The sequence below is a fragment of the Pelmatolapia mariae genome, linkage group LG5, assembly GCF_036321145.2.
Source record: "Pelmatolapia mariae isolate MD_Pm_ZW linkage group LG5, Pm_UMD_F_2, whole genome shotgun sequence".
NCBI lineage: Eukaryota > Metazoa > Chordata > Actinopteri > Cichliformes > Cichlidae > Pelmatolapia > Pelmatolapia mariae.
In genome coordinates, this window is record NC_086231.1 from 18,306,774 (window position 1) to 18,333,806 (window position 27,033).

The 27,033-nt window shown below is 38.1% G+C and overlaps 1 protein-coding gene across 8 annotated transcripts in view; it reads right to left on the reverse strand.

Moving 5' to 3' along the window:
* Positions 1-6,452: 6,452 nt before the first annotated feature.
* Positions 6,453-27,033, reverse strand: part of atp2b2 (ATPase plasma membrane Ca2+ transporting 2) — a 130,629-nt gene continuing 110,048 nt past the window's right edge. For 6 of the 8 annotated variants that reach the window (XM_065470840.1, XM_065470839.1, XM_065470838.1 and 3 more), the window contains exons 13-23: positions 21,815-22,056; positions 20,665-20,899; positions 17,070-17,249; positions 16,839-16,926; positions 16,601-16,707; positions 15,460-15,651; positions 15,006-15,219; positions 14,692-14,903; positions 14,450-14,557; positions 14,162-14,344; positions 6,453-8,126 (exon numbers count right to left, since the gene is read on the reverse strand). In XM_065470840.1, the coding sequence (XP_065326912.1) occupies positions 7,815-8,126; positions 14,162-14,344; positions 14,450-14,557; positions 14,692-14,903; positions 15,006-15,219; positions 15,460-15,651; positions 16,601-16,707; positions 16,839-16,926; positions 17,070-17,249; positions 20,665-20,899; positions 21,815-22,056 (2,073 nt within the window). In that variant the 3' untranslated portion in view covers positions 6,453-7,814. Of the gene's footprint in view, positions 8,127-11,397; positions 11,448-11,762; positions 11,953-14,161; positions 14,345-14,449; positions 14,558-14,691; positions 14,904-15,005; positions 15,220-15,459; positions 15,652-16,600; positions 16,708-16,838; positions 16,927-17,069; positions 17,250-20,664; positions 20,900-21,814; positions 22,057-27,033 lie in introns of all 8 variants that reach the window. The other 2 variants (XM_063473982.2, XM_063473983.2) reach the window with 2 other exon arrangements.

Consider the following 27,033-nt stretch of genomic DNA (forward strand, 5'->3'; position numbering starts at 1 on the left):
TTAAGTCATCTAGAAAGAACATGTCACAAATGTAAAGTCTGCAACCATTATGTTGGCTAAGTGAATTTCATATATCATTTATTTTATTCAGAAAAAAAGATTAAACATCTCTTTTTCAAGAGATGTGGCCAAAAGGGGAGTAGAAATTGGAACAAAGGGGCAAGATTCATTATAATTATAGAGGAGGTACAACAATGCAGAGTCATAAGGATGTAAAACAGGTCATTTTTTTTAAATTTTTGGTATAACCCTTTCATAACCCCTTCAGGTTGACTACAGCTTATCCCCCAAATATTAACAAGAATATTGCACATAAAAAAACCACAAACAGACATTAGCAATCATTTTTTGGCAGATGATCACCTTTTCTTCTGCTCTCTGAAGCATTTTAGCACCCTTTAGCTTGTTGTTTTGATTCCCCTGTCTGTAACTGTACTGTTTTGGTCTTATTTGCTAAAAGGAAAAAAACTAAAAAACTATATATCCTACAAGCACAGCTAAAGCTAGGTCAAACAGGGCTAACAATACAGTATGTCGCTGGTGAACATAGTGAAACATTTAGCAGTTAAAGAGAAAGGTTGAAATAAGAGTATTGGATTTTCCCTAAAACAACAACTCCAAGTACTGATGATGCCTAATTTATACCAGAAGTTACAAATGTGTAACTGCTGTAGCTGACACAACAACACATTAATTTATGAAGGTAAACATGTGAGGCTGTAGGTGTGAGAACTTGCAGAATAAGATGTGACAATGTGTATGCGAGAGACTTTTCAATCACATTACCTGTTTCCCTCTCAGCATGGACATCTTCTCATAGGCTATTATAAAACCTGAATTTCTTTTGCACCCAGAGGAGTCTCCTCCTCAGTATTATCAAAATATTATCAAAAATTCAAATGACACTCATTACTGGCTTCATTTTTCACAACTGCATGCAATGTCATTCATTTATAAAGTTGTTGCTTGAAATGTGGTTTTTGTTTTTCGATTACAATCAAGCTGTTCAAGTTTGTTTTCAGAGCAGCCAAACATCCTGATAACAGCCTTTGACAGAAAGTAAAGGACAAGAAAATAAGGGTAGTTGTTTTGCATCTAAATGAATACACCAAAGTGAATCTAATACATCCAACTGAATGATGTGATGACAGCCTCAGGAAAACATACTCTGCTGCAGAATGACCAGCCTGCATCATCACAACCTCTGTCTCATAATACAGACATACAGATGTTCTCGCGATCTTCCCATGGATGAACAAGGACATATGCCATCTCTAGTGAGATACTGCCCTCCAGTGGAATCAAACTTTCAGATAAACATCAACCACGACCATACTATATACACACTCAAACACACACACGTAGAAAAACATATTTAGTATACACATTCAGTAATGTATATACCTTTACATATTGTACATATATTTATTACTTTTTAGATTAGCCATTTTTATATTTTGCTTGTTTTACATTATTGTATTTTGCACAACTCTGTTGCTTGTGAAGCTCGCACACAAGAATTTCACTCACATGTACTGTACCAGTGTACCTGCACATGTGATGTGACAATAAAAGTGATTTGATTTGATTTGATATTACGCAAAAAATAAATAAATAAATAAATAAATAAATAAATAAATAAATAAAATCACTGAGTTTGATTATATTGATACTGGCAGGTGTAGTGCATTTTTTAATAAAGTAGAGAGAAAACTCATCAGAACTTGAAAAGAAGGCAAGCTCCCAACACTACCATGATCTGAATGACTGATAACTTACACAAACTTAGTGGAAAAGACACCATCAAGCCTTCCATCTCAACACTGGAGACCAGTCCCGCGAGAATGTTTTGGACATCACCAGATTTCACGTATGGGCAGATGTTCTTCCACATTTTTAAATGTATTTCACTTAAACACAACTCCTTTAACGAGCACAACCTAAAATTTCAATACTTGGACTTCAGTAAGTACTTGAACATAGAATTGTGTTATTTATCCAAACCAAAATAAATACTTTCCCCTCCCTCATTACCACTGCTTAAATGTCCTTGAGCAAGGCCTCTTGAGCTCTACAAACAGATAAAAGTGTTGCTGTAATGAGCAGCTTTAGGTGTACCTGGGTGAATATCAATGTAGGCTCCCTGCAAAACTGTACTAAGATTAAGGAGAAAATCACCCTGCTACTCAGACTCATTTGGTCATTTTCATTTTTTTCAATACTGTATTTGTCCTCCAAAAGTGGTTAAAGTGTACGTGTCTCTATAAAAACCTCTCAGAAGCATATACTGTTTCTCCTCTGTCATGTTCATGTTCTGATATTGTCTCTCTCACTGCTTTAGATCCATCTTGTTGTGTTTGCAATACAGTACACGTGTTAGCTTTCCACTCTTGGTGAGTTAATCTGAAAACAAACTAGATAAACTCACACAACACACAACATCAAAGACAAATGACACTGGTGAAAGCTCATTTTTGAGGAGAGGTGACTGGAACCAGTGTATTTATTTTCCCTTCCACTACACAGCTGGGTGCAGTCAGGTGTAGTCTGTGGTGTTCCGGCTATGATGTACTGTATGATATATATGTACACATATATATTTAAAACCCTATGTGCTCTTTTTACTCTCTAAAATTTGGTGTGGAGTTTAAAGGTACCCTGTGGAGTTTCAGATCAATACTCACGTTTTCAACATCTGTCTGTTTTCAATTTTTTAAATCATGCACATTCACCATACACACTGTTCCTGTTTTCTTTCTTCTCACAGACCTCTCATAAAAATTGATGTAGCTGCTGTGACATTACCCACTGGTGTTTAACCCTTTATCGAAAGCCTCAAGTGTAATATGTTGGTTATTGGCCACTTGTTTTTGTTTTTTGTAAGAACTACTAGAATTTTAAAAATTCGGAAAAATTCTTGTGTAGACTGTAAAAGTAACTGTGCACATGCAAACACTCTCAAAAGGCATCAACACTACAAAAATAGTGAAGAGTTCCAGTTGATGTGACTGATAGTAGCTGGCTTCTAGTCATGGTTAAAAAAAGATGTATTCGAAAGGTGAAGCCAAAGTAGAAGTGCCTGAAACCTGCATTGTTTCAGGCACTAGGAGACAATAGCTGACAATGCAAAATAATGTCTATCATCCTGAGAACCAACGAAAAAGGCATCTTTCATTGTAACTGTTTTTGTGATTTCCTGCCTGTTTGGAGGCTACCCAAACACATGAGATATCATTGGAAAGGCCAGGATGTCCTCTACTGAGTATAACAGGACTTTTTAGGGTAGCTCAAGTAAGTAAGAAGATACAGACCAAAAACAAATGTCCATTACAGAGGACATAAATGAATAGGACAGGTCTCAGGAGGCTATGGAAAAGGCTGACTGCCAGGACCTCAGCAGGGATGAGAACAGAGGATAATTCATAGTCACTGTTACCAACTTGTGACTTACAAGTGAGTGACCACTGAGCGTGTACTTTCACCGTTAGATCCACCTCTTGTAGTCACATCTGGTTCCAAAAGGATGACGAGGATGAAAATATTCATTTTACCAATCAGTGGGTGATGTTACCGCAGCTAAGTCAATCTTCTAGGCTGCTTATGCCACTAGCCCAGTTTCAACTGCTCATTATGGCTTTGTTTCACACGGAACCTTAAGGACACACATAACTATGATATATACATTCAAATATTAAACATTAGTTTAAAAGAAAACTCTATAAGGCACCTTTAACTCATGGTATTAGTTTGAAATGTTGTGTTAAAATTAGCTTACTTTAAAAATACATCAAATTTTGAAGGCAACAGTAGAGAGCTTCCTTTGGTTGAACCTGTTACAGTGCAAAAGTGTATTAGAGCAGAAAATAAATAAAAAGAAAGGAAGAGAGAGAGAGAGAGAGAGAGGGAAAGAAGAACTGACTCACAACGAAAGTCCTGGCCCAACTTGAAATGAGGAGGTAGCAATTACGTGGTCGTCGCCTAGGTCGCTCTGGTGTTTCCTCAGTATAAGCGGTCATAAAAATAAAAGGATTTTAGGTGAAGAACATCAGGAAGTTCTTTTGTGAAATCCTTTGAAGTAAAGTTGAAGAAAGAAAAAAAAACAGAAAACAGTGAAACAATCAAAGTCATCACTGACATTACAAGGCGACGTACACCAAATCAGAACAGGACATGTTAGATGGGGCCAGGACACACCATGCTGGGTCATGCTGCTCTGGGAGATTTATTTAGTGATTTTTCCTTTTTTTTTCGTTCTTTTTTTTTTTGTTTATTATGTTGTTCACTTGCGCTCCTGTCAGGAGTGTAGTAAATGGGACAGTCAAGCAGCAAGAGTCACAGTTCATCATCATCATCATCATTATCATCATCATCACTATCACCACCATTATTATCATTCTCCTAATGGTATCATAATAATAATTTCATCATCATCATCATTATTGAACTTTTTCCTCAAGCTAGAAAATAATTTACATCACATTGTTTTTACTGACTTTTGAGACCACAAACATTCCAGCAACACACTCTAGGAATAAGGGTGGGTAACAATCAGAAAAGCATGACTTTTTGCATAGTATTAAATGAACAAAGACATTGAGTTCTTTATTTACAATTATTGTATAGATAAAAAAAATATCATAAAAACAAGATGAACACTTAAATCACTTACCCATAAATGGCTAAGTATGCCAAAAAAGTTATTTGTTGGCATTTCTCTTTTTCTTTGTTCCACAAACTGCATGCTGCTAAATACAGTACATCGAGGCAGGTGAGAGTATATTGCAAAAAGTATCATTGTTATCATCATCATCATCATTATCAGTGTCATCGTCAAAGTTATTATTGGTTCCTACAGCACGTGTTATGATTGGGATGTAATCACGATGTTTTCTGACAGGAGCAGTGATTGATCACATACAGCCAAACGGCTGCATCGGCAGTATGACTCATTGTGGTGCATGATGGTAGATGTAGTCAGGAGGAGCTCCTGTGTCCACACCAGTGGAGTTCCTGTCCTCGATGGACTCATCGCTGTATTTACAAAGATTATTTTTTAAACTCGGTTTCTTTGCATCCCCTTAAAGCTGAATGTCCTCCTGGATGTAAAAGTGGTTTGAGAATATTGGCTCAAGTCTTTTTTTTTTATATTATTATGATTATTATTATTATTGAAAATGCTATTGTTTTGTATTTGTTTTGTTTATTGTTTTACAGTTTTTACAGAGAAACAAATAAATTGTCAAGTTAAAACAATGGAAAGAAAACAAAAGAAATCAACAGCTTTCAAGCAAAATATTAGAACCCAAACTGTTTTTTTTTTTTCTTTCTCTAACTTAAATAAGACAGATTTTTTTATTCAGATGGTCCATGTTACGTTTTCAACACGCCTGAGCTGACTGGTAAAGCTTGTGCACCCTCTCCAGATGGACAGATTGGCTGGGAAATGACAGAGGAGGAGGATATAAAAAAGAAGAGAGCTAGAACTTGTTGGATAAATGATCGTATATACTTTACTAGCTTATAGAATTTTTGTTTTTAGTTAGAAAAATCTGGAGGTTTTTTTTTTTTCAAGTTGCATAATGAGCCTATCACGTCATGCTTGCCAGTGATTTTGATTAGTAATAGAAATACAATAGTACAGGCTAGTTAAGTGGCCTTGTCCTTCGGAGTGCAATAAGACTGGGTAAATGTGCCTTCTGTATGTAACATCTCTCTGGTAATGTCTGATTGGTCAAAGCACAATAAATAGTTTACAACTAGTGAGTACAGTTGAGATGCTAGAGTACTGTATATTCTGTGACGGCAGGAAGACAAGCTTGGTTAAAACACACAAAAGCACATCTAGAATTACACCACAGAAGTTTTCATTCATAACCAGATAGTGCAGAAAATCTTTTTTTTCTCATATATATATATATATATAGAAAAAGAGTCAAAGCAACATTCCATTTTTGTTCTCATTTCTTCTTTTTTTTTGTCAGTTTTTCTGTTTTCTTAGATGTTAAAAATGTCTGCAGCTTAGTGTGGCTGCATGTGTCTCTGCTAGAGGAAAAGAAACTCCTTTAAACAAAAATAAACCAATAGGTTAAATAAAAAATAGACACAACGCAAAAAATATTCCATGTTTTCAACCAAAACGTTTTGATTTCCGTGCGGTACAGAGAAGCCAAATATAACTGCAAATTTCTAATATGACTCAGCTGCAGCCTTTTGATGGTCATAGATTTGTTTTTGTTTTTTTAAAAACGTCAAGTCCTTTGAAGAAGCAGGTTTATCTAGAAGAGTTCGCTATAAAGGTCCTGATATCAGCCTTTGACTCGAGCCCTGACCCCAGGCCAGTGCTGAAGCACAGAGAAAAATAAGACATAATCTTAACAAAAGAGAAGAAGCAGTGGATAAAAAGAATAAAATATCCCCCTCTGTCACAAAAAGGAGGCCTCTGTTTAGAAAAAAACCAAAGGCAAGCCACTCCAACTTGATCCCAACAATCATATAGAGTAATACTAAGATTCCACAATTACTATGTATCCCATTATATTTTGGTTTCTTTTTGTTGTTAAACCTCTAAAAATATCTACATTATTTGACAAGACAGCAGGCAAATTCCAGCACAGGGTTTTTCAGTAATAACACACCGAAACAGCTCTGGTCCATCTGAGCTTCGACTTCGCCTCCCTCCTTCTAGAAACCAGGAAGTTTATCTCTACGAGGTTGTAAACAAATTACATTCTCTTTAAGACATAAATAAGTCAAAGGTATTGGAGCCATTGAAGCAGGAACAAGGCAACATGCCAACAAACAAAGATAAACTCTCTCTAAATATATTTATATGTATTTAAATTTATAGAATATATCCCATAAATGCTATCATCATTATTATTATTTTGCGTTCCTCTTTACGGACAGGTGCAAAACTGTTGTGCAAGTTGAGCCCTACCACCTCGATACACATTTCCTTTTATGGATGAAATAAATTTGTACAGTTGGGTACATGTTCATGCCACACAGAAGAGGGGACTTTGCAGGCCAGAAACTCAGAGATGCTGTCTTTAAAATCGCAGTCCACAGTGAGGCCTAGCCCATCAGAACCAAAGAAATCCAATAAAATTAAAAGCCTTTTAAATAAAACCTGGGTAATGTACATTCATGCAGGAGCAACAATAATAAGAACAATAATAATCAGAATCAGAATTAGAATAATAACAATATTTTTCAATTTAATTTAAACTATTATCAGTATTAACAATGTTTTTCGTTGAGGAGAGGAAGAGTGAGCAGAATTTAAAGTCTGTCCTCTTGTGTGATTTTTACTCCTCAGCAGTCTCCCTCCTCATCGTCCTCCTCCCAGTGCCGCTAAAGACACCGTTCGTACATATGTGCAGTCAGACCCACGCTTATACAGTACATGCTAACCAGTACAAGTGTATTGTCGTACACGCCACCGTGACTGCCGCCGTACTCATACAACCACAAAAGCAAGATGGCTGTGTAGGTTTTGTGGCTTTGTTGCGCTTTTTTGATTGTATGCTAGTTTGTTTTTTCTTTTCACCTTGACATATTACTTAGATTTTCTCTGCTTTGAAAGGAGCAGAGCGCTTCAAGGGCTCTAGGCTAAGGGAAAATGGTGGACATTTTCCCCCAGGACTGTGTCGCCGGTAGGTAGCGGTTTGGGGGAGCTCGAAGTTGAGAATTGGGTGAAAATTTGGGGGTGAAGACTTGTATGGTTACAGTTAAAGGTCTGGAGGAATTGGAGGAGGTGTCCCCAAAATGTGAGGAAACAACATTAGAGGTTAGAGCTGAGTTTAGGATCAGGGTTAGAGGCTTGTCTCCAAGCTGTGCAGGGGACTGGCAGGGCTGGAGGACGCAGCTGATTTACTGGTATCGATAGTGAGATTAATGCCACTGTCAATAGCGTTGTTGTTCTTGTTAGGGGACGAGGGCTGGCTTGAGTACTTCATCCTTCTACGAGCAGAATCATCGTCCGTGTCATCAATAAGGGGGATGTTGGGCGTGGAGTCTTCTATCCTAAACTCAGGGTGTGTCATGAAGTTGTGGATGGATGTTCTGGAGTCTGGTTTTTCCAGGCCTTCATACAGGGAGCTACGGAATGCATTCACAACTCGGATCTGACATGGAAAGGGACAAAAAAAAAAAAAAAAAAACAAGAAGAAAAATGGTAAGAGGTGATGCCGGAGACAATATCAAAGGGTTGGAGGTACCCTCGAGATGAAAGAAAAGGCAGGGGGGGTGGGAGGGTTTGAAGAGAAAAGGGGCATAGAAGGAGGGATCCTCTCATTTGAGGATAAAGAGTTAAAGAAGGAGCAGAAGGTGGAGGAACAGCAAGGGAGAAGGCGACTGCAGCCTGTGTTCTGCTTTCACAAGATGACTACAGTCACAAGTCATTCAATTTTGGCGTGCACTAAGGAAAACTGTGAGGAACACAATCATAAAAAAACACAACAAAATCATACATTTCAAGAAAAACAAATACCAAAGCAACACGAATGCTCGTTGTAAGTATACGCTTTAGTCCAATGTGCTGTATACCTAGAAACAAGCCACGTTAATAAATGGAATGCTTACAGAAAATTTAAAGGAGAATATCACATGCAAGTTTGTAGAAATCTGGTGGACGAGGTCAGTAAGAAGGAAGGAGGTTAGATCTGAGAGATCCAATCAAGTGGTTTAAAAACTTCTGAAGGTACCAGAACACTGTCTGGGACAATATCCACACAGACTCTGAGTGGGACACACAAACACACGAGTATAGCACACGGTGGGTATGGCATGGTCTCAAACAGGGCAATGGACAGTCAAGCCTGCATGAGGTTGGCTCAACACAAGCATCGCAGTGTAAAAACTCACAACAAAACAATAAAACCAAAATGAAAACAGTGGCATTGAGACAACGAGCAAACACAGCAGGTTAAAATGTGACAAACACAGAAAATGAACAGGAGCTAAACACAAACTACATGCAACATGACAACAGGACAGTGAGGGAGTGGTGAACACCGGCACACAGAGTACAGACACTAAACACATGGAAGTGAATAATGAAAATAAGAGTTTTACTGTCAGACGTCTGACGGTCAAAGCATGTTCCTGAGTCCATGCACGTCGAAGTAAACACTCAAGTATAAGGTCCAAACAACTATGTGACAATTTATTGAGACTAAAAAGTAGCACAGTAGTCACAGACTATGGCAAATTGCTGTTTTCATAAACCCTGTGTGCATCTTCAATTTATTTTGTAAAAACATCCTACTGACGTTTTACAAGAAACTAAATCATGACAAAAATGTGAGGTATATGGAAAAAACTGCATCAGTATTGTTGCTGGGTTTTAATTGATAATTGGCTTTACATTTACATTATTAACTGAATTCTTGTTTAAAGTAGCTCAAACTAAAGAAATGAAAATAAATTGCTGTTGAATGTAGCAACAACATATCAATGCTATTATGTATTTTGTGTTTCCAGTTAATAAAACGTTTAATTAAAGATAAGAAACCTGTTTTCTCATTCTTCACAGGAGCAGTGAATACACTAAATGGACAAAAATACTGGGACAGGAAACCCATGCCTGTGAAGCTCCCGCTGCACAGTTTTTATGCTGATGTTAATGCAAGAGGAGTTTTGGAGCCCTGCAGTTACTGACTCAGCAGAGACTTGATAACCTTTACACATTATGCGCCTTCACTTGCCACCAGGCATGGCAAGCTGCTGCCTGGAGTCCCAGGCCAGCAAGGGACTCCAAGGTCTGATCAACGTCAAACTACAGCAATGGTAATATGCAAAGTTTGCAATGCCAGTAGTTGAGACCTGACTTCCCTAAAGGGCCCTGCCCACCTTTACTCACTCCCATCGCAAGTGGCACACATGAGTCTGTTTAAACAAGCCAAATGTTAGGAAACTGTTTAGGAGTGAAAATAGACAGAAGAAGAAGAGGAAAAAAAGCAGGACAGTGGGGAATGAAGCAAACAATAATGGCTAATAAATATATTGCTCACTAGCTACAGTAAATGCTACTAGTCTAGCCTTAAATGTAGGGGTGAGACAGTCAAAATCATGAAGCTTCCACTAACATGAAGTTATTTCTTCTCTTTACTTAGATGTTTAACATTAGCTAACTTAGCTAGCAGAGCAGCATAGTTAGCACACTGGCAATGGGCCTGTTTGCATAGCTAGCATGTTAAAGCAACACAGAAGCTAGCTACAGTATTAACAGTTTTTAACTTAGGTTTGGGCATTGTTGCCAAAATAAACATGGTCTCTGCCATAAGTAATGTTTTACTGTCATTTTATCGGACTATTGTTTGTGGCGGTGGTGTCAAATTATTTAAAACAAAGTGGCAGTAAATGCTGTTGGCGGGTCCTTCTGTGAATTTTTGTCTGGGGCCCCAAAAGACGCTAGAACGACCTTGTTCTGTAACTTTATGGTGAAAACAACCGAATTCAGTAATTACGAAATGTGGCCCAATACTTTTGTCCATGTAGTGTATTTGAAATTTAAACTCTGCCACAAACCTTAAATCTACAATATTCCTTCTAATTTTAAGATATTAGATTTATAAAGCTTTGAGAATAGTGCATATTATATGGCAAACATTCTGGTAGTGCTGCAGTAACTGTGGTAGAGTAGGTGTAAGGAGAGAAATGAAAATTAATAATAAACAGAAGCCTGTCTGGATGATTGCATGTGACAGGATGTCTGACAAGTAACACTGATGGGGTGTCAAAAAAGGGTGGGGGCTGATTTTACTTTGCTGCAGAGGATCTATGTCTGTAACTATGGTAACATAACAGTCAACTACACCAACAGTATGAAGCAACAAGACGGGATGAATTATTGGTACACTGCTGCCTTATACCCTGGCCCCGATTCCAGTTCGCACAACCTTCACATGGGATTTAATTTGATTTTCATAAAGCAGGTTGTGTCAGTGAGGATGTGTGTGTGCATGTGTGCAAAAGAGAGTGAGAGAGACAGAAAGATGAAGGTGGGCAAATCATTAAATAACACAGACGCTTTTGAATAAAATACACACTCGCCTCAAAGTTTGCAATGTGGCAGTCAAATGTGAAAATATTTTAAGCCAAATATACCGCCGCTACCTTAATATTTTCTTGTCACTGCAGGTGATTCAGCTCAAAGGACATGTAGGAGGTAAGATTTGTTTTATGCCAAGCCAATGTGATTTGCCACAACAGCGTCACACTCCCAGGTAAACAAAAAAAAAAGTTAACACTGCAACTTATACTTGAATGTTCACCCAGTGACTTGGTGATTTGATTGGAATTAGTTCACATTAATGTCTATAAAGACATAAAAATGTGAGGTTTGGATGAGGGGATGATGGATGGAAGATGAGCAGAGGGAGACAAACTCACAACCTGAAATGTCACGCCGTGGGTATCACCCTTAGTCCTGCGCTCCTAGCACTCTGAGGAAACAAACACACATTCACCAATGAGAAGACAGTACACCCAACCATGGGACGAGATATCAAGATGAATTTGAAATCCAGCGTGAACAAGAAAAAGACAGAAGAAATAGAGAAAATGAAAACGCAAATAGCAAGAACGAAAGACAAAAAAAAAAAAATCCTTCAGAAATGCCAACCTCAAGATGGAGACTGTTGTTGTAAATTAAAAACAAATAAATCAATAAACTACAAAAAATAACTTTCTGCTCATGACAGGATGGCACCCCTGAAGCAAAGAGAGTGGAGAAGCAGACTGACAGAGTTCTGACTCACGGCCAGTAGTGGGAGGAGCAGTAGCAGCAGTAGTGCTTGTAGGAGAGGAAAGGGCATTGGACAAGGACACGTGACTAGGACTAGAAACATTGGTTACATCCTGGGTCTGGCTGGTGGTGGATGATTGGCGTCTCAGAGCCCCTGCCCCCTGAAAGGAGGTGCCACTCTTGAAGGTGTTGACTACTTCAATCTGTAGGAGAGCGGGACAGGAGAGGACAAATGGCTGCTCAGAGTGACACAGACCAAATGGTAACACAGGTTGATTGGTAGGGTGACTGGTGGTAGAGGGAGTATCTGAGTCATGACATGATGGAGGGCAGCTAAAAGTCAGGGTGTGGTGTCCCCACAGCAAAAACACTGAATCTGATCTAAAGAGCTGGTTCACCCAAATTACATCTGAGCTATAATGGTAGCCATGCAAATAGTTTGGGGTTCCCTTCAGATTTGTTGCGTGATGCTGATACAGAGCGACACTAAAAACATTTTATTAAAATTCAGTAGCTAATATTTATCTCTGGAAAAAAAAAACCCAAATCATTCTCGTGTAAAATTTAAGAGAAGTAAGCGTGAGCAGTCTACAGTAGAAGAACTTTCTACAAAGCAAACATTTCATGTTCGTTCTGATAGTGTTTCTTTTTTAACCCAGAGTAACACTGATGTTGTTTGCATTATTGTTCTACGTTATTAGCACCACAGAACAAACTTGTATTCAGTACCTAAAAATATGATATTACAAAACCTTGGCAAATCAGAACTTTCTGCATGGCCAGATAGCATAAGAGGAAGATTGCCAAAAGCTTTGTTTTCCTTTAATTTGGGTGATCCCACCCTTTGACTTACTATCTGATGTAAACAAATTAAATTCACAGATGCAGCCATTCACATCATCCAGTGCATGTTGTTTTGTGACATCTTCACTGAAGAAGAAAGTTAAGATTTAGTTCAAATTGGGTTTTGTTTTTCTTTCTTTTGTTTAAATTCCTGACCAATGCATATACAGTTGTGATTAGAAGTTTATATGTACTCATCATGGGTGTCAATGTCATGGTAAATTGGGGCTTTAAATGATTTATTTGACCTGTTCTTTTGCATGGTAGAATGATTATGCAGAATTTACCAATTCAACCAACCTCCTCTCATCTGAGGATGAAAGTTTGGCTCTTATTCCAGACCTTGGCAAATTGTACATATGTGCAATTAACTTGTACTGAGGTAGAATTGCTTGAATTGATGATTCCGGAAAGAAACCTTCCCATCTTGTGTAAATCTACAGTTCTCCTTCTTGGATCCTCAGTGAGTTCCTTGGTCTTTCATATTGTTCTGAATGTGAGTGTAAGTGATCAGTCATGATCACTAATGAGAAGTTATTAAGCCTTAAAGTCAATTTAAAAGGCATTGTAGAACCTTAAGCAGAATTTATTAAAGTGTAAATATATATTTGAGCTTAGATGTGGATCAGAGAAAATACAAAATAAATTCAGACTTTTGCACCCAGTTATTGTTTCTTAAAGTCATTAAAGACATTCGCTGTACAATCATTCAACCCTGGAAAAAGAACAGTTCAAAGCAATCATTAAAAGCTCCAAAGTACTATGACATTCATGCCCATGATGACTGTATGTAAACTTCTGACCACAGCTCTATGTAGAATGACTCATTTTAATTTGATCATAACCAGCTTATTAATAAGGATTCTATACTTTAATACTAAACACTGTCACTTGCGTACAGCACAGATACTGTTCTGGCTGTAGTTTTTTAACTTGCTCTTGCGGATGTTAGGCAGCATCTGTCCACAGTACTACACCCAGGCCCATCAATAACACATCAGTGAGATGAAACCAGATCCAGCACACAAGCCGGACTGTCTGCAATATCACAGTGATACCGGTCTGCAGAGCTCACAAATGTGAAAACAGTTCAGCGGCTATATACTTGTATTTAACTCTTGGAGCTTCCACAGGTCCACGGCGGTGATCTAGGCAGTCCAGCGAGGGAAAGTGGTGTCTTTATGCTCCTGAGTAATTCATCTTGAGATAAAAGGACTTTAAAACTGTGACTGACTAACATGACCAACATATAAAATACAGTCTATCACTTCCTCATGGGCAATGCCTGAGGTGGAGAGACCTACACGAAACAGATCTTCTGAGAAACACAGACAAACAGTAAAAGAAAGGCTTTTTAGTAAATATTAGGGGTGACATTTTTACCTTTTAGTGTTTTCATTATATAACTGGACAAAATTATTATATTATTATTATGGAACTAAGCATATTATTGTGTAAAATTAAAGGGAATCTTAAACTGATTTTTAAACAAGTAACCGTAAAGTCCACATGCTGTATCCATATATTAACTGGGATTGAACTTAAGCTGTCTCTGTTACTTGCCCTCACCTGAGTCTGAATGCGGTTGAGTCCTCTGAACCAGAGGATCTGTCCTCTCCTCAGCTCCCTCTCTGCGTGGTCGATCTCCTCATTTTCTTCATTAACATCCTCCTCTGGCAGCTCATCTTTCTGAGTTAACTGCCCTGCCCGCCGCAGGAAGCGCAGTCTGCTATTGGGTATGGTGGCTATCACCTAACCCGCAGAGAAGTAAAAGCACTAAGTGATGCACTTACTGTAGAGATGCACAGACAGGAAAATTGACCAAAAGTCTTAGAAAGGGAAAACTTTGCCTATTACCTGTCCCCACACAAGCTCCCCCAGCCCGAGGAAAACACACCACATCCACTTTTCCAAGTCTAGAGGTTGACAGCTGAATGGCTTCCCTCCAAACTGCACAATCACGATCTATGCAAAGTATAAAGTACACAGAAAACTGAAAATTACCATTACTTATCTGAAAAAAAATATAATAATTAATAATTAAAATTAAAAATAACTGAGAAAAACAAGTACTTTCAGGAATTAATGCATCCACTTACCTGCACAGCAAACGTGCCAAAAACAATCGAGCAGAAGATGGGGTTCCTGAAGATACCGTCAAAAACATTCCTCTCTCCGTGGATTTTGCGGGCATTTATCTCATTAAACAGCTGCATCATGACAAAGGTGTTAAAGATGATGGTGTAGTGCTCAGAGGGTGGAGAGTGGAGAGGAGCATTGCGGCCACTGTCGATGTCAAAGATCTGCTCACCTGGAAGGAAAAGAAAGAGAATCAGGGAGTCAGATTTATGCCATAGTCTTTAAATCTGTAATATCCTACATCAGTATAACAGAGCAAAATAACCGTGCGTACCAACAAAGAGCAGTGTGAAGATGATAATGAGCTGATAGACTCCATGTCCTAAGATGTTCTTTGTCATGGTGCTGGAGATGAGAGGCTTATTGCGACCGTATGGCTTCCTCTTAAGCAGAGACTCCGTGGGAGGCTCTGTCGCCAGAGCCAGGGATGCAAAAGTATCCATGATAAGGTTCACCCACAACATCTGCACTGCTTTCAAAGGAGAGTCCTAAAGAAAGGTGACAGTAACATGTATCAATAACAGAATAGAATAATAGAACTCCAATATAACCAGGCATGAAACATAAGTGTATTTCTTGAAGTTGTAAGCACTCATCATCTTTTGAATTACTGATTAGGCAACAGTAAACCAACTTGGATGAAATTCCATTTCATCACCATCAACTGTGTTAAAAATGACCATGATAGCGGGCTGGTATTACTTTGCAATCTTTTTCATCCTTCTGACCTGTGTGATGCAGGCACCAGTGAAAGCCACAATGACAGCCACAACATTGACAGTGAGCTGGAACTGAAGAAACTTGGAGATGCTGTCGTAGACATTTCGTCCCCACATAACTGCTTTCACGATGCTGCTGAAGTTGTCGTCGGTGAGAATGATATCTGATGCTTCCTTGGCCACATCTGTACCAGCAATACCCTGGAAGAATGATGACAAGCTGCAGTGAGAAAGAAACTGGAGTTTTCTATTTCACAGCTGCTGTCCTTCTAACTTCATCACACTGCAGTATTCCTCAGCCTACCACGTTAAAAATAACGTTGAAGCATATAATCAACTCTGCAGTCAACTGGACAAAGCTGGACCCTGTAGATGAGTCACTATTGTGTTTAATAATAATACCAGCTACCTAAGGAGTCAGTGTGCATGTAATCAGGTAAAGCACAGACTGTAGGAAGGACTCTCTTTCTGTATTATATTATATTTTGAAGGAGAAGCACGAGCAGCACCTTCTAGGCAGTGGCTGGATTTGGACAAGGATGCCCTTATTAGTGAAAGTGTGGAGTGAATACTTATGCAGACATCTTTTTAAACATGTCTCATTAAATGAATTAATGTGCGTAATTAGGTTGAAATCTGAGCCCAAACCAATCTCCTTCAATCAGATTTCCTGCTTAAGCACAGAAGCTGAAATAATTTTTTACAGTATCTTACAGGACCACAGTGTAGAAGGAGAGCTGCAACTCATGTTACATAAGACCTATTAAAATATATATATATATATATATATATATATATATATATATATATATATATGTATATATATATATATATATATGTATATATATATATATATATATATATACATTAAAAACCATATATACATTAATATATATGGTTTTTGCTATAAGGTTTTTAACAAGTTTTTAACAAGCTGAACAATCTTCTGCAGAATAACTGCGTTAATAAAGAAATCCACTAGGGGGAGCTCCTTATCCACACAGCCAGAGTGAGAGCGCCTGAGAAGAATCCTTAAATACTGCAGAGGTGAAAAAGACATCTGCAGATGTTGACTGAGATCAGTCTCACAAGAATGCAAGATAAGGCACGAACAAACAGCCAAACAAAACAGGAAAGAAGGGCTGCTTACCATGGCAAATCCAACGTCAGCTTTCTTTAGAGCAGGCCCATCATTGGTCCCATCTCCAGTCACAGCCACCACCTGCCTCTGGTCTGCCATAGTGCTGTCAATAATGCCTGCAATAAAGAGATAAACAAAGCAGCATATGAGGAAGTGCATATACACATAAAGCACAAAGACTCAAGAAACAAGGAAAGGCAACAGTAATGATCTCTAAGTCAGAGCAAAAAGTGTGCAACCAATTCACCTTTGACGAGTGTGTGTTTGTCGGTTGGGGATGATCTAGCCAGCACTCGGAGTTTAGGCCAAACCTTATCGATACGCTCCTGTTCCACCTGCACACACACACATAGACACACACAAATTGAAAGAGAGGAACAAGAGCAACACTTCTGCTTATTTTTCCTTAACCTCTGCAACTCTCTTCCATGAGTGGCTCACTTTTTACCTCCTCTCACACTGACAGTATTTGCTGTACCTCTCCTTTCTCATTGCGGATCCTCCTGTTGAACTCTTTGCCATCGATGCACAGGAAGTCCTCTCCTGGGTGGATGATACCACACTTGATGGCTATGGCTCGGGCTGTGTTTATATTGTCTCCTGTCACCATACGCACTGTGATGCCTGCACGCTGGCACTTCTGAATGGCATCAGGGACCTAAAATAGGGAGACACATGCACAATCATTCAGTACAACAGAAATATGTAAAAAGGAAAGCATATTTCACCTATTATTTAAAGCTGCACTAACCAAATTTAACCAATTAATACTAAGACTGAGCATAATGCAGCCAGCTTTTACTGTGCGGAGGTCTGGCAAACCTTTTAGTTCAAGGAAGCCTTCTGATATACCCAGTAGTAGAAGCAGCTGCATTTCTGACCACTCGATGAATTAAATTAAGATTTTCACTTTTTCTCTGGTTTTCTCTGGTTTTGTTCTCCACCAACTCCTGAGGGAATTTTAAATTCCATTTGCCACCTGGTGGCACGTGCACAGTTTTCAGAGCTTCAGTATTTGAGTAGAGTTAAAAGAAAAAACAATCTTGCAGTTATTCACAAAACACAAACACATGCAGGCAAGTAAATCAAAGCCCCATTATTATTAAGTTCTCCAGATAGTATTGCAATAAATTAATTATGACTACTCATGTATGGATATGGATCTGTAGTTGAAGCATCTTGCAAAAGAGTATTAATTCAGAAACACATATTTCTCCTTGCAAAGGTCAGTGTGGGCGAGCTCTGCTCTCCAAACCCACACATAAACAATTGTGCTCACGTACCGTAATAACAACTTGCATCAGTTTACACATACATGCAGGCAAGTAATTCTTTCTGCCTTCACACATAAAAAACATAAAACATGGATCCATCATTGAAATGTGCGCTTGCATCGTGCATTAAACTGCCGAATCGAACTGCTTATGCGTGCAAGCATAGAGAAGTTTGTTTTTACAAAGTATGGCTATACAGCGGAGGAGTGCAGGTCTTTAATAAGCTGGAGGTTGGAGGTTAAAATAAAAACAGATATGATTTTCGCCTACTTAGAACTACATAACTTTTGCTCAGCAGCTGCTACATGCAAAAATGATTATCCTAAATATGAAAACCTACAACAGTCAAACAAGTGAATTTATTTCATTTAATTCAATATTTGAAGAAGAACAATATTTGCTTCAGTCACAACAAAACCATCTTTAACCTATATCAGCCTGTTATTTCATCAATTACACAAAATAAAATAGCCAACTAATACGTATACCAGTTAATACTCTGAAGAGGTCAATGAAGTTAAATATTCTTCAAATGTAAACAGAAAAAAAAAAGAAAAACGTAATATGTAGTAATATGATTTTTATAAGTTAAACAAGCTCATGCTCTATATTATCCAGATATTGACTCATTGTTATCAAGATATCAGGTTCCTGTTTGGCTCGTCTGTCATCCCTGGCATTTATTTAAACCTTTCATTTCTCTTGGACTCGTACTGCTCAAGATGCTCACTTGAAACTAGGAGGTGAAGAAAAGACTGGAGGTTTATTAAAAATACAATCTGGTCCATCAGAGGAAGAAAGTAGGAGTCTAATAGGTGAGACTGGGAAACAAGCACCTCATGCCTCTTATATGGATCTGGTTACACTCTCATTTTCTACCATTTCTCTCTACCATTCCTACCCATCATCCTCCTGCCTTCTGTCATCCCTCTGACAGAAATCTGATTTTGAACATTTCTCAGTCTCTCATTCCCTCCACTATTCTCTCTCGTCTCTCTGGGGGCATTCCCAGAGAGCATCCACTTATTAAACGAACATTGCATTACAGAGGAAGAAATTAGAGACTAATAAACAAACCAAAACCATGTTTACTAGTCTGTTTGACCCTTTTAAAATAATGGAATGTCATCTAATTTCCAGTATTAACCAGTCTTAGCAAAGAGCCTGGAAAGTTTTTACTGGATTGCAGCATTTTTCTGTGCACTGCTTCTCAACTGGGTTATTGAAAATGACAGATACCGAGTGACCTCTAGGGTTGAGTAGAGAGAGTAATCTGCAAACTTTGAGGCTATGCATCACTGCGAAGGGCTATGTTAACACAGTATATATGGGTGGCATAGTGGTGGTGTGGTTAGGAAGAAGGTTCCTGCTTCAAACTGAGACCGTCCTGTGCAGAGCTTACTTATTTTCCTTGTGCGTCCATGGGTTTCCATTAAGTACTCTGGCTTCCACCCACAGTTCAAAGACATGCACATCAGGTTAACGTGTGAGTCTAAATTGGCCATAGATGTAAAACAGTTTATGGGATGGATGCAGTGGATAACCTCTACAATAATAAGTCTATAATAACTCCAGGTTTTGTATTCGTGTCTTTTCCCTAACTCCTCCTAGACACATTGATGAGTCTGGATGAAACTGTAACAAACTGTCTAAGGTGGCAGGGTTATCAATTTCTATTATTCAATAGCTTTAGGAAATTGTGTTTAGGGAATACTAATAATTTTCAGGAATTATTTTATAACACTCAAATTCTTACAAATTATATGTGTGTAGTAGCTGATCTCAAAACAAACAACATAATTGTAACTATGTTATGTGTACATTTGTTTGATGTTTATGACACTATATTGACAGCTTATATATTGATATAATTTTGAAAAAAAGAATAAGAGCAGGGTTTTGCTAGTATATGCTCAGAATATGACTTCTAGTTAAAGCACTTTGAGTGGACAGTAACAACATAAAAACACTATGTAAATGTGGCCACACTACATATTCATTTTATTGTACAGTATGTTCAGCATTAAATATTTGATTTCTTTTGTATTTATTCATCTTAACACTATAATTTTCCCCAAATTGCAAAAAACCTTCCATAATATTGCAATACAAGAGGGGATTCTCAGTTAATATAACTCAGCTTTGGAGAGAAAGATAGAGACATCACAATGACAGAAAGAGAGTTGCAGAAAATGTGAAAGGAAAAGGAGTCATCAAAAAGAGGAACATCACCACAGACAGAGGTGGAGAGGAGAAAACATGTTGGGTTGGGGCTGAATGAGCAATGCTGTTGTAGAAAGAGCAGGGGGATGGAAACAAGATGAAAGGAAGCAGTTGAATAATCCAGTAGTCAGTTAATTTTCCTGCTTCCTTCTCCCTGCACTGGAGCTGTCAAGCGAGGTCAGCTTTCCTACTGTACACAGATACCTCTTTCTTCCAATTATAATACACTCTATTCCTTCATGTGAAATTTATCATTTAAAAACTGTACCCCTGAAGAAATTGCTTTATGATGAATCACTTATTGCATTAAACATTTCTTTTTGTTTCAACGGATGATTTTACAGAAGTGATCAGAAGAAATAAGCTGGTCTCATATAAGAATTGATTTGGTGTTTAAAATTCAAATGAATACTTTGATCCTCATCTATACAATAAACCTTTATGTAAAGAGACACTGCTTCAAAGTAACAGCGAGGACACACCACTGGTTATGACACAGCTGCTGAAAGCTGGTATTATAAACCATTTGTTCGACATCCCCCTCCTCTCAGTCCATTACTAAAATATCTCTCCTACCTCTGGCCTGACGGGGTCCTCTATTCCGACAACACAGATGGCTGTGAGGTCATTCAGGATGTTGTTCTCATCATCCCAGTTGGGCTCAGGATTGCTGGAAAAGTCACGATACGCCACACAGATGGTCCTCAAGCCATCACACGCCATGGGCTCAATCACTTTCTTCACCATCTCATCCTTGTCTCGTGGACGGAAAACCCTTGGCTCACCCACCTCGTTTAGGATATGGCTGCATCTGCAAGTAAGGGTGTGGCATAGGTCGTGAGGGTCATTTTAAATTATATACTGTAACATTGGTATTGTCTGTGTTTTTAGTGCTTGGAAATGAGCCAGCATTTAAAAAAGAACAAAATATATAGTCAAATCTCTCAGCCTGGCATTACTGCTTTGCTTAAATGAATACTGGTGAATCAAAAAAGGATGCACTGAGAACTGCAATGCTGTGCAAGAGAAAAGACATAATATGCCTTTTGTGGCAGGATACCACAGTATTTAAAAAAAAGAAAGTGCATTGGGGTACACACTGTAAAGAGCTCAAATGCAGGACAAACAATTTCCTCTAAAAGATTTTTAAAAAACAGCTAACACATTTCCTAAATAACTAAAGTACTGTAGCCAAAAGATAATTACATTTGATCAAGACTAAACTGATTTGCTAAACAAGTTAAATATATCAACAGACAAACTGAAAACAAACAGGTGTACTGGCATACAGCCAAATACAAATGCTGTACATCATTTAAAAAAAAAGCAAATGAACCATAATTAATGCAAACGTCCTTTTAGGACCGGTCAGCTTGAGAAAAAGGTGAATTTAACCTTTCATACATTGTAACATTGAATCTCTGTTTATATTAAATGCAACACCTATAATGTAGAAACATAAAAATACTATTGAATTCAAGTCATTTTATTACTTCAATGTTAATGTTAGTAATGCCTGCAATAGAATTTTACATTTCTCCTTCTGCATCTCAGGTTTTTCTCAAAACCACTCACTGTAATGTTACTGTAACGCCCTGCAAAATGATATGATTGTAAGACGTACTGCTAGAAACTTACACTGAATGCAGTGGAAATCTGCAGAGCACCTTATTAAATTATATAACTGCAACTTCCAGGTTATTTTAAACCATAAAACCAGACTCACTTTTTGAGTACAATCTCAGAGGCTCCCTTGCTGTACATCCGGAAGCTACCGTCAGGCAGCTTTATGACAGTGCTCATCGACTTCCTGACAGAGTTGAAGGTATAGACTTTGTAAAGCTTCTCCTCTGGGATCTGGTTTCTTATTGGCTGGTAATCCCGCTTCAGTTCCAACACTAGTCCCAGCAGGCCACACTCTGTCTTGTTGCCCACCTGCTTCGGCAGACCGCCTTCCTTATCTGGGGGCTGTAAAATGAGGGACAGGAAAAAAAAGATTTAAATGTGTTCAGTTATATTTTTAGTCTAAGTCCTAAGGTTTTACGCATCAGGAAATAATAAAAAATAAACTGGTCTTTAGCAAGTTTTACAATTAGATAAATGCAACCGCAGATGAACAACAAAACATGACATGTTACAACTTTCACTACTTAACAAAAACTAAGCCAAAATAAAGAATCAGTGATGTGAATAACTAAATGCACACTTACTGCTTCCATAGGAACTAAGAGGAAGTCAACAAGCAGCAGCCGCCAGGTGCTGCTGATCAAATGCTCTTGATTAACTGCACTTGATTAAAAAGTTGTCTGGAGCATTGAGGTGCGTATTAAACACATCTGCAATGATCTTTAAGAAGCACAGATTTATGCTTCTTTAGCAAGAAGAATCTGGATTAAACATTAATCTGGGAAAGACTACAAGCCTATTTCCAAACAATTTTTACTCCATTATTCTACAATGAGAAAGATTTGGGGTGGGGGATCAGATCCAAGATGAGACCATGCAATGCTGCAAAAAAACCCAAAGAGCTACATCTTAGACTAAATGCTGAAGTTCATAACAGTATAATTAAAAAAAGACTGAAGTGAATTATGGCTTGTTTTGGAAGATCTTCCAGGTTTGGAAGGTCTTTTTTTTCCAAAAAGAACATAGCGGCAGTTGCATCTGAACAAATCACACGACTTCTGGAACAATGTACTTTGGACAGATGAGCCCAAAATGAAGATATGTGGCCATAATGCACAGTGCCACTTTTGGAGAAATCCAAACACAGCATATCACCATAAATATATGATACAAACTGTCAAGCATGGTGGTGGCGGGCTGATGATTTGGTGTTTTGCAGCCACCAGACCTGCGCACTTTGTAGCCCCTGAATGGATCATGAAAGGTTTCTAATCAATTATAAGGCCATCTTCCAGACAGCTAAAGCCTGACTGAAAATGAGTCATAAAAGAGGACAATGACGGCAGTGATACCTTAAGAGAGCTGTGCACAAACAAATGTCTGCAAACGTCAATACAAGTAGAAGGTACTGAGTCATGGGATGTACTCAGTTTTTCACAGAACTCCATGACGTCAGAGAATTTACGCTCTTTTTTTCCATGACTGTACATATGGCTTTACTTTTTTTTTTTTTATCTATCTGTAATTGTTATTCACTTAACTGCAACTTAAGATAATTTTACAACATTGTTACACATATTGTTTCTACCTAATCCAACACTTCGACTTTTAAATGTTCTTAGTTTGTGTTTCCTCATAGGGTAAATGAAAATAATCCTGCCACAGAGAGTAAGTTTCCAGTGTAATATATTTCATACACTCATGTGATCTATTCACTGAATGAGATTCTCTCTCCTTCAGCTCAGTGCGACCAGTGTAATGCTTGAAATAGCTGCTGGTGATAATTAACCAGCTAGCAGGTGAAAGGGTTACTTTGTGTGGGAGGGCAGAAGATGAGATAGATGGAATCAGGTTTAGATCGTCTTATTTCAGGCACACAGCTCAACCCTGTGAAATCTGTAATTGTATACTTGGAACCATGTATTGCTCTGGTTCAGTGAACATGTCAGTGGATAGACATAGCACGTAATATAATTTTCTACCTAACATATGCAAGTATGGTTGGAAATGTGTTGTGATAGGCTCATAAGTACTCTGTGTTTTAGGTGTGCATCCAGTGTTTTGGGTTTATTAGCAGCCATGAGGAGTAATTTCTATTGCCAGTTTGTGTGTGATACAGTATCTGTGCAGGTGGCTACAGTACATGTGTGCCACCATGTACACAGTCACACTACGAGCAAGAGTGCGAATGTTTGTGCATGCGGTCAGCTTGTCAAAGGCCCAGCGTTGCCATGGTAACATTGGGCAAAAGAACAAGAAGAACAAGAAGAGACTTGGGAAAAGAAAGGGTGCGCTCTCGACCACTTGGGGATTCTTACTCCTTGGCTCCATTCCTCTTTCAAGATTTTCCCTCATCTCATGTCACACATATCCTCAAATCCTTCTGCGTTTCCTTCTTCATCTTAAATCCTAAATAGAGCTTCATTCTATTTAGGAAGAAATAACGCATGTACAGAAACTACCTGTCACTATGACAGGATAAATCTCATTATAGTCAATATCTTAGTAAGTAAAGTAAGTAAAACTTTATTTATATAGCTCCTTTAAAGATATAGAATCGCAAAGTGCTTCGCAAGGGCCAAACAATGCATGAAAAAACAAAGGAAGAGCATTCGAGTCCAAAGTCACAGAACCTCAGGGACCTGCCAGGGACATATGAGTGCAGAAGCCCTCTGGTGTAACCTGGTGCCTGTCCATGAAAAGCTCTCCATGTTAGTAAAAGAATCTTAAACTGCACTCTGAAATAAACCGGAAGCCAGTGTAGCTGCATCAAGATTTGAGTCACACGTGGAAACTTGGAGGATTTTATCAGAAGTCTGTCAGCAACATATTGAACAACCGTTCTAGGGAGGTTTTGCTAAGACTTGTGCATAGTTCACCGCAGTAATCCAATCATGATGAAACAAAAGCATGAATCTTACAGAGACTCATATGTTCAGACACATCTCAGGAGCGATCCCTGCTGTTATTATTCATAACACGCCTCTTCAAATCTGCACATACTCTCAGCCCTATTTACATTTGACTAAAATATAAAAACATAAAACTAAATTAAAAAGCTGTTCAACTTCACTCTTAAAATAAATAAATAGTGTGCTCAGATAATGTTAGAAAATAATGAAAAATGACTATTTACTATATCACTGATTTTCTAGAAAGAACTCAGACAAATAGATTATCATAGTAGTTGCAACTCATTTTTTAAATTTTACTTTATTTCGCTGTTTCGATTGAGTAAGAAAAAAAGTAAAGGTAGATAATAATTTTGTGGTAATAAATTATATTGGCTGTATACATGTTGAAAAACACGGTTAATCATATCTGGGAATACAATTCATTTTGGATCCCTATTAGCTGGCACTGAGCTGACAGCTAGTCTCCCCGGGATTTTTGCTACATAGTACCTACAGTATGTTTGACACCTACACTCACCGCTAAAGAACAGCTTGTCGGGTACACTGTCTTCTTACACGCACACACACACAGCAGCATGTAGCAACCGCATTGAAAATAATGCTTCTACCTTGGTTGCTTGATCAGCAGACACCTTCAGCTTGAGCTATTTGCTCCAAAATAGATTGACTGCAGGCTGTTCTACGTTAAACAAGCCTGCGACCGGGATTAGATTTCAAAGGACAGCTTGGCATTTTGACGATTTGTATTTGCCTTTATTGATGTTTTCTTCACTTGGTCCTTGTCATAGTGTGTTCATAAAGATTCTGTGTTGGCACTATAGTTAATAACGTTGACGATGCACTCCATTTAAAGCTGTCCACATGCTAACGAGGCTTTGATAGAATTCTGATTAAGTGCTTTGATATCCTTTTTAAGGTTGATGATACACAAAAGGCCTAAGAAGAGAAAAGTATGTGGAGTGAAAATGCTTGGAGGGCTCTTTCCTCGTTTCACCAGTTATTCCTTATGTGAAACAGCATGGTGGTGCTGTGAAATAGCACCAGTGACTCCCAGCAAGAAGGTCCTGAGTTTCAATCCACCAACTGGGGTCTGACTCAGGATACTCTGTTTTCTCCCACAATCCAAAGACATGCATGTTAGATTAACTGGTGATTTGAAATTGGTGTAAATGTGACCTGGGCAGGCTCCAGCCCAACCACAAACCTGAATTGGACATGTTAATGGATTTTCCTTATCTAAACAGAAGTCTAAATAAAGAGGTTGATTTGCAGGTTTTGAAATCCTTTAAGGTAAATTTGTGATTTGATGCTAAACAACTGACTAGAATTTAACTTTATCACATCAAATGCTATACAGTGCTTTTAAAAAATTTAAAGTGTTATGCCACAGCTATCAGAATTGGTACTAAAATGATTACCAAAATCAATTTTTATGTTTCTGTAACGGTTAACCCACCAGCATGTGCAAGCCTTTTAATCAACACACAAAAACACATTATTATTGTTTGATTAAGATGCCAAATTACAGTCATTTACTTGCATATAAAAATTTGTTTTAATGGTTGAATTAATTTCTGACTTCTTGTGCCAGCTCAAATTTGGGTATAAAAATGTGAATTCAGTCATTTTCAGTTTTTGACAGATTTTTAAAACATTTGTGTTGTCTCGTTTTTATGGCAGGGGTTCTAATAAATTTGTTAAGCACTGAATCTGCTATCAATATTTGCTTTAGAGGCTCATATTTTGAGCTCAATATTTCTGACCTTCTTGACTATCAAATATTGGATATTGATTAATTCAGGCTTTTTTACTTATCCTTGCAGCTGTTGAGAGCCAGTGGACCCAGCTGAAAAAGTCATCTAAAATCTCATTAATCATTAAAACCCAATCAGAAGACTGGCCCATCCTCACCTAGTAATTTGACATATCTGGTTTTTATCTAGCTGTATGTCTCACAGACGCAGACAAGAGCATAAATACTTTATACAGAGTTTATGGTAAATAACAGAATTAATGCCTTTTTCTAATGACCAATGATTACATCAGGAAGACACTGCCTGTCATTGGCAAATGAGGAGATGGAACAAATGGCCTCATCTGCCCTGTCTGCTAAGTGTTTGGGAGAATAGGCTCCCAGCCAGAAGACCAAATCAAGTTAAACCTCTAAAATGAAAATGACTGAACAAAATGACCAAAATGAAAAACGCACAGTATATAAAAAATAAATGGTAATTTTTAGATCAACTAAATCATACAGAAAACAGTCATTACTCCATTTAAATGTTGTGTAATGGCTGCCTTCATAGTCCATCCACCCATCCATCCATCAATCCAAATACAGTATATTAGAGCAGTAAATACTTAACCATGTTTGTTAATTTAAATGACAGCTATTTCAACTTCA